This window comes from Benincasa hispida, chromosome 2, assembly GCF_009727055.1.
Source record: "Benincasa hispida cultivar B227 chromosome 2, ASM972705v1, whole genome shotgun sequence".
Taxonomy (NCBI): Eukaryota; Viridiplantae; Streptophyta; class Magnoliopsida; order Cucurbitales; family Cucurbitaceae; genus Benincasa; species Benincasa hispida.
In genome coordinates this window covers 28,212,724-28,221,255 of record NC_052350.1, presented here as the reverse complement: position 1 = coordinate 28,221,255, position 8,532 = coordinate 28,212,724, and the positions used below count along the sequence as shown (strand labels likewise).

General features: G+C 29.4%; 1 protein-coding gene across 1 annotated transcript; it reads right to left on the bottom strand.

The window, feature by feature from the left end:
• Positions 1-6,162: 6,162 nt before the first annotated feature.
• Positions 6,163-7,425, bottom strand: LOC120070869 (dehydration-responsive element-binding protein 3-like). The gene has a single exon (XM_039022760.1). It carries the CDS (start codon positions 7,310-7,312, stop codon positions 6,539-6,541), a length of 774 nt encoding a protein of 257 aa, XP_038878688.1. The 5' UTR covers positions 7,313-7,425; the 3' UTR covers positions 6,163-6,538.
• Positions 7,426-8,532: the final 1,107 nt, after the last annotated feature.

The window sequence follows — 8,532 nt, the reverse complement described above, 5'->3', positions numbered from 1 at the left end:
TTTGTGCTCACTTCATGTGGCCCAGTTGGTTTTGGATTCACTACAACTTCTAACAGCTCGTACAGTTTCATCCTAGATTGATGGTCGACAATCAGTTTCTTTAGTAGGTTCGAATGCATTGTCTTCTTTTCATTCACTTCTACAATCTCTCCATCGATCATTGTCCCCTATTTTAGAATTCTTCAATTCTTTCATCTCTTGGAGCTTTTCCTTTAGCCTAGTCTCAGATAATAGGAGTAGTTTCTTGATTTACCGGCATCAACGAACTTTACCTTTGCTGCTTCTGGCATCGACTCCCCTCTAAGTACTCCTCGACCACTCTTGCCAAGGCTTCCATGATGGAATTTGGACAACTGAGTAGCTCTAAGGTTTCACTTAGACCTTGGTCCAATTCTTTCTCCATGTCTGCTAGAGCAACAAATTCATCAATAAGTTTCTTCATCGGCCAATTGGTTTCTATCGGCACAACATTTTGTTGGACATGTGACCTTCTCGAGTAACGATTACGATCAGACTCATCAACGACATCTTCTACTGATGTAAAAGAATGGATCAATTGTGACTTTGTTTAAGGGAGAAAACTAGTCCGAAGGCCTATAAGACAAAAGATATTAAGCATCAGTATGGTGTCAAGCCACACACACTCCGACACTCAGTCTCGAGTTGGTGAGTAACTTGACAGTAGAATATAGTAAGGTATTTTAGGCATACCTTTGACCAATGGTTTTGATCGTTTATATAAAATAGTAAACCGTAACTATCGTTTAGGCTCATAATCACCACTTATAAATGTTTGGGACCACTGAGTTAATACTTATTGGGGTGTTACATCATCATTGTAACCAATGCTTAAGTGCATCACCAACTCAAATTCTCAACATTTTCTTTATGGATCGTTCTTTGAAAAATTGGATGGTTTCAAACTCTAACACTATGAGATCAAATTCTAAAAATTTGATACATGTCTTGTCAAGTACGTGACATGGCGAGGATTGAATTAAAAAAAAAAATTGAGGTAAACAAACTTAATATTCCTAAACAATGGCAGATATATTTTGTTTTTTTTTATAAAGAAATGTATATAAATAATATATAAGGTATATAAATCTGTAAGTAAAGAAATAATAAAGTAGATTTTATTAGTTGACAATCACAGCAAAGAAACAGAAACAGATGAGAGGGTAAGTCAATGAAAGCGCATACACCGGCTGCTGAGAAGCACGTGCCATTGCCTTTGATGCAATTATTGGCTCACATTAGTACTTTTTATTTATTTTGAAAAGATTCACATTAGTACACGTGTCTTCTTCTTACACATTTCTGAATTTTAATTAATTCATTGTTATGCTAAATTTTTCTGCTTAATTTATAATTAATTAAACTCAACACAACAGAGAAAGGAAATCAGCTGGAATTTTCTTACTTAATGCCTTCACTTTTAAATTTTGCCCTTTTTTCCCAAATCCCAATTAATTGCTTTGGAAAACTAAGGTCAACTTTTCCCTTCCATTAAAGAACCTTAATTAGCTTTGTTCCAAACCTTAAAAATGCTGCATTTTTTTTTAAAATTTATTTCTTTATAGCTGTTTCAAATTGTGGCTATTGCATTGACTTATTGATGTAAATATATTGTTAAATAACTATATACTAGGTTTACTATAAATTTTAATAACTATTAGGTTTTGCTAGATACGATTTTTGCTTTATTTAGTATAATTTTGTTTTTCAACTTCTTTCTTTTCAATTTTTCAATTATGACTTTTATATTTCTTAATTAAACACTTGAACTACTAATAGTCAAATTTTAAAAACAAAAAACTAGTTTTTTTAGTTATCAAAATTTTGCCCGCTTTTTTAAACATTAGTAGAAAGTGGGTTAACAAAACATAGGAACTTAGGAGTAAAAATATCTTAGAAACTAAATTAAACTAAATGATTATCAAACGAGTCTTAGGTTTAGATTAATTTCTAGATTTGTAGATGTTGGCTTGTTTTCTTATCATTCCTTTACGATGGTTTTCATCTTTCCTGTTGGAAATACGACCAAAGTCCCACATTAGTTGGATAAGAGGAGGATCATGGGTATATAAGTAATGATGACTATCTTCATTGGTATGAGGCCTTTTGGGGTGAAACCAAAAGCAAAGTCATGAGAGTTTATGCCCAAAGTGAACAATATCATACCATTGTAGAGATAGTTTGAGGGTCGTCCCTATCACTTCCTAAGAAAAACATTTGAATTCACATACCCAACTTTAAAAAAGAAAGTGAAAAACTATTCTTTTTTTTAATAAATTTTAAAAACATTCTTAAAAACATATGATAAAAACCATATAGATATCGAAATACTATTTATTAATTTTAGTTTTAAAAACAAAAACCAAATAATTATCAAATGTGACCTAAAAAGATTGCAACTAGTGCCAATGATGATATACATTATGTTGGGGTTTGAATCAATCTATCATTTAGAACAATAACTAGAGTTAACTTTTTTTCCTATCAAAATCATGAGCTTATTGTGAGTGGCTAGGAGTAATTTCAAAATATCCCTTAAAACTCTTCATAAACCCATATCTTCAAAAGTGACCTAAAATTCTTTGAAAACCTTAAAGACAAAAAAAAAAAAAAAAAAAAAAAAAAAAAAAAAAAAACCATGGTTTGGTATGAAAGGTTATTTAAGTAAATGGGAGGGGAAAAGGGAAGTGCCTTAAAGAGAAGGGTAGTAAGCCCAAGAATGTGGGGTATCCCTTACTTAGCAAAAGCTCCCACATGGATCTAACAGCTAGCAAGCCAAGTCATTATATGAGGCCATATTCTCCCAAAGTGTGTTGATGGATTTTGACTTCAAATTATTATTTTGGTGTTTTAATTTAATAATATCATATACTATAGGGTTTTGGAAGGGGAGAAGAAGGCCATGGCAATGGGTCTTAAATTTTAGTGTTTGTTCACATTGAATAGAAAAGTATTTTCTTGTCCACCAAAAAGCTTTCCTTTGTAACCCAATTCTTTTCATACACTTCCATATAATAAGCTAAAAATTAAACCACCACAAATATTTTCTTTGTTATTTTTTTGGAGTTTTGAAAAAATTGCACCGACCAAACTCGTTTATTTCACTTTACATGGTTTAAATACAAATATTTGAATTTAAGATGTTAGCTTATAATAATAATAAATGTTTTAAGATGATAAGTTATAGTAGTCGAACACAATTTATACCCTAAATTTTGGAAGAAAATCAATACGTATGCTTAAATTTATTTTATCCTCAATTTTTTTTCTCTTTATCATATATTGAAATATAGTTCTATATCATTGTATACGTGGAAGTCAACAAAGTCGCCAATTTGAACGTAACTTAACTGATAAAAGTATATACGTTTTTAATTAAAATGTCAGAAATTCAAATATTCAAATATTCAAATATATTTCTATGATAAGACTGATATATCATTTATGTGATTATAACATATAATATCAATACATTATTTCTATCGATTTATTATTATTGTGAATTTTTTTTATATAAAATAAAGCATTAAAGATTGGTTTAAAAGTAGTCTAATGTTTCTAATATATTGTAAAAGACAAATTAAAGAAATATATTTCAACAAAAATATCACGAGTATAAAAAAAGGTACCTTTTAACTTCTATGATTTGTTTATTAACCTCTAAAATGATATATTGATATGAACCTTTGAATTTTTGTCTTTAGACTTTTATTAACTTTTTTTTCTCATGTGTGTGAATAACCGGCCCATGTAGGGTCAACTTATAATTGAAATAATCTTCCATCAACATTAACAAATTGTATCCTACCAAATTTAATTCGTATCATATAATTTCAACAAAATACTACAATTTAGGGTGGGAGATCATCTTATGATCAATAGTTTTTGTCTTGTTTTAATCAAAATATAACGAATTTTACGATATTGATTTTAGACGAAGGTAGCATTATGGTAACATAGATTAAATTCATATATTTTAATTATTAAAATGTATGGGTATTTTTGGCCAAATCAACAAAATAATGTATAAATCTTATAAAGATACAAAATTTTTTAGACATTGTATATAAAAATGGATTTGATATTATAATAATAATTGAAAAAGAAGAATAGATTTTATTCTTGTGGTGGTTGAGGTAGTTGAGTTTCAATATCCATTAATTACGCCGCAGTACTATTTGTATTTGGGGCGTCTTCTTCTGTGGAGACTCCATAGGTTTTATGCCATTTAGATTGTGACATCATAAATCCAATAAACTTCAATTCCTCAATAATTAAAGCTCACTACAATTAATTTAGGAAAATGGTTTTTTTTAAAAAAAAAAAAAAATCTACCACTAGTGGTAATCATTTTGTGTTTTCGAGTTTTTAAGAATAGGTTTATCATATCAACCAGTAATTTTTTAAATTATATCATTTTGGTCTTATATTTATACTATAAAATTTGTTCAATTTTAATGCATATACTTTCGATCGTCCATATTTAATCACTTTATTTTTTATAAATCTTAAATTTAGTTACCATTGCTAGTTTGTTGTTGATTTTTTTTGTTATCTATTAGTATTTGTACGAAAACATATTCACGTAATATATTTTCTTACATGAAAATTATTATTATTATTTAACTAATTTCCATAAAAAATAATTTTTGGGGCTAAACTTAAGAATTTTTTAAAGTACATGAACTAAAGTTGGATAATTGAAAATATAAAGAGTAAAATTGATCAGACTTCAAAATATAGGGACTAAATTGTTATTCTAACCAACGTATTATTATTATTTTAAATATCGAAATGAATTAAACTAATCATTAAAAATTTTATCTTTTCTCTTTCTTTCTTCTACTTTCTTGAGAAATTTTATAGTACTTTAGAAGTATAGTACTCTCTTTGTTCCCGACATAATGTTTTCTTTATAAATATTCTTTTAATGATATTGAATCCTTTTATTTAAAAAAAAAAAGAGGCTAATGTAGCATTCAATTAACGAGAATAATATTCATACTACAGTAAAATTTTCCCTAATCTTTAATTATTATTTTAAATTTAAATATCATACAGGCCTTTAAATAAAAATAATAAAACTATTCTTAAAAACTCGAGAATAAAAGAGTATGTTTTAAAACTTTAGGGACTAAATACACATTGATTTTTTTTTTTACCTACACTTGGATGAAAACTAAAAGGCTAAAAGTGTAATTTACTTCTTTAATTAATTTCTCATGGACCTCTTCTACTAATAATTCAAATAGAAAATTATAAATTTAGTCTCTAAATTTTAATATTTATGTCTATCTAGTATTTTTAATTCTTAAAATTATGAATTTAGTCTACAAATTTTTAATTATTTTTTAATACTCAATCTATAAAATATTTTGAAAGATTGATTTGTTTGTTTGACAAAGTCAACTAAAAGTATAAAAATTAGCATCTACAATGGAATATATTTACACCAAACTTACACTTACTAACTGAACTGAGATTAAAATACTGATTAAATGAATTTCGAAATTAAATAATTGGAATTCACCGGCCATTAATATTATTGTAAGGTTTAGTACTTTTTGGGATGTGTAGTCAAAATGTATTATTATCATTGAAGTGAGTTTAAACTAATTAAAACTTTAATTTACATTTGATTAAAATAATAAAATTGAGATTTTGAAGTTGCAGTCATGTCGTTTTGCAGAAAATCCAACGCATTCCCAGGCGTCAAACCATGTGAAAAACTCTTGGCATTAAATTTTAAGCCTATTTTGTAAATTATATATATATAGAAAATGACTGGACAAATAATGTTAAGAATTTAGTTAACAATTTGGTCCCGTAATTAGGATAGTGAAAAGACTTAAGCTTACATTTAATCTCAACAAGGTGGGTCATTAACATTAAGAAATTATTTTGGAGTCTTTTTAATTAATAGATTAATTAAATTAAATAAAAACCATGCTTCTTTTTCTCTTGATTCTGATCAGATTTTGATGTGACGTGTTCCCTAACTCTTAGAAGAATTACAATGACTTTTGGCAATTAAATTCCATCTTAATTAAACAAAACAAAAAAAGAGAGAGAAAGTTTTTTTTTTTTTAGTGGAATATTGCATTAAATAAAGCTCCAAAAGTCAGGAAAGTTAAAATTTTAAAATTAAAGGACAAAAAATAGAGGAGCTATCATCTGCATAATTAGAGCACAAACAAATATTACACTCTCAAAAAGGAAAAAATAAAATAAAATAAAATAAAATTATATGAACATTAGGGAATAGTTCTGCCTCAAAACCCAAATCCTTATATTATTAATCAAACATTACTCACTAATTAACAACTAAAATGACTGTATTTAGCTTGGGGGGCCCTCTCTTAGATTCACAAAATCAATGGGTTTAAAAAAAAAAAACAGGGGAGGATTTGAAATTTGGATAGAAAAATAGAAAAGGTTTTGTTTTACAAGCAAAATTTATGGAGAAAGAGGAAGAAAAATCACACAATGAGGGGAAATGGGGTTGGTTTTAATTAATAAATTAATTTGGCCATAAGAAAGCTTCAAAAGCTGAATTTGGAATTAAAGTGTCTGTATAATCCGCCATTAAAATCTGTTCTTTGAAGAAATCATAATCTTCTTGTACTTGATGATCTGCATTATTGACTCTGTTATACCATGGGTAAGAATAAAGCCAACCTTCCACTGAGTCGACGAATACGAACTCGTTTCCTAACTCGGCTGTTTCGTAACTCGTTCCTAAACTCGGGAGTTCAACGATTTCACTCAGTTCCTCCGGCGTGGATGGACATAAGACGGCGGAAGAGGAGGAGGAGGAGGAAGAAGAAGAAGAAGAAGAAGAAAGCGGCGGAGTTGGGATTTCCATGGAGGCGGCTTTAGCGGCGGCGGCCTGAACGTCACGGGGGGAGGTGGAAGCAGGGCGGGGGAAATGATGGGCGAGTTCAGGGAAGTTGAGAATGGCGGCGGTGCCTTTAATGGTGAGGGCGGCGACGTCGTGAGCACGTGCGGCCATTTCAGGGGTGGAGAAAGTGCCGAGCCAGATCCGGCTTTTCTTTCGTGGTTCACGAATTTCGGAAACCCATTTTCCCCATGCTCTCATTCGGACCCCACGGAAAACCGGGTGTTTGCTATTGTTATTGTTGCTATTTTCCCTCGGCCGCTTGGCTCGTTTCCGGTTCGAGTCGACCGCCGCCGCCGACGACGACGGTTGATGATCGGGAACTGTCGATAAACTTCCCGACGACGACGGCGATTGCGGCTGCGATGAGTTCAGAATTATAGACTCATTCTCCATATTTTTGGAAATGGAAGGAAAAAAATTGTTTGATTTTAGAGAGAGAGAGAGATAGAGAGAGAAAGGTGGGGTATTTGTGCATAAGAAGTTAAGTAATAAGTCACCCCTACACGAATGGGTATAAAGGGGTTTATATAAAAGAACTCATCAATGCAGTTTAGTCACTGTTCATTTATGATGCACGGAGATTGAAATACGAACGGATGTACAATAGTATTTCTCATTACAAATTATTATTATTATTTTACAGAAAATAGATTTAATATTAATTAATAATATTATTAATAATATTAATAATCTCTCTCTCTCTATCAGTCTCACCCACCACCCTCTTTCCCATCATTTAGTCTATCTTTCCTTTGTCTCTTACAAATAGAGATCTTCAATATTTTAAAAAAATATGAAGACTGCGAGAGACAAAATAAATGGAAATTGTCAATTTATATTTCTAATATTGATGTCAATTTAAATTTCGTTAGAGGGTTTATATAGATCGGAGTTTTATAGAAATAATTTATAAGTCTCGCATGATATATATATTTTTTCAAATGAAAAATGTAAAATTGATATATTAATGAAAATTAAAAAAACTTAAATTGAAGCAATTATTAGTTTATTCAAATTATACACGAAAATAAAAAAAGGAAAAATATGAAATTAGTTAAGAAGGGGGAAGGACGGTGAAGGTACAAAGAGTTAGGGGAGGTGATCCCTCCCAGGCTGGATTAGTCGTGTGGGTCAATTTTGATGTTTTTTTATTTTTATTTTTTATAAAAAGGAGAAAAATAAATGAAAATTTAAATTGGGATAATTGGGGATATAATTGGGAGTCATAGAATGGGCAAGATAGATAATAATGTTAATATGTATGGTTGTTACAATGTTGAGAGTAAATTATAATTTTTTTTTTTTTAATTTTCGGTTTAATTTTTTGTATATTGCAATAATTATATTGTTGTATTACTTACCTAAAATAGTTATTGGAAATGTATCGTTATATTGTTCAGTTATTTGGAAAAGGAAAAAAAAAGGGGGGTTGAAATTTTAATTTTTACCGACAAATTCGACTTCTAAAATAAGAGATATATATATACACATATATTTTTGTACACATACCTAGATGTGTTTATTTTTTAGCTACATTTAGACATTTTAGTATTAAAGTATAGGTTCTTTTTTACTTGCTTTATTTTGCAATTGATTTTTTTTTTTTTTTTTTT

Excerpts from the sequence above, each read along its gene's own strand:
- LOC120070869 (XM_039022760.1), bottom strand. The coding sequence starts at position 7,312 with ATGGAGAATGAGTCTATAATTCTGAACTCATCGCAGCCGCAATCGCCG.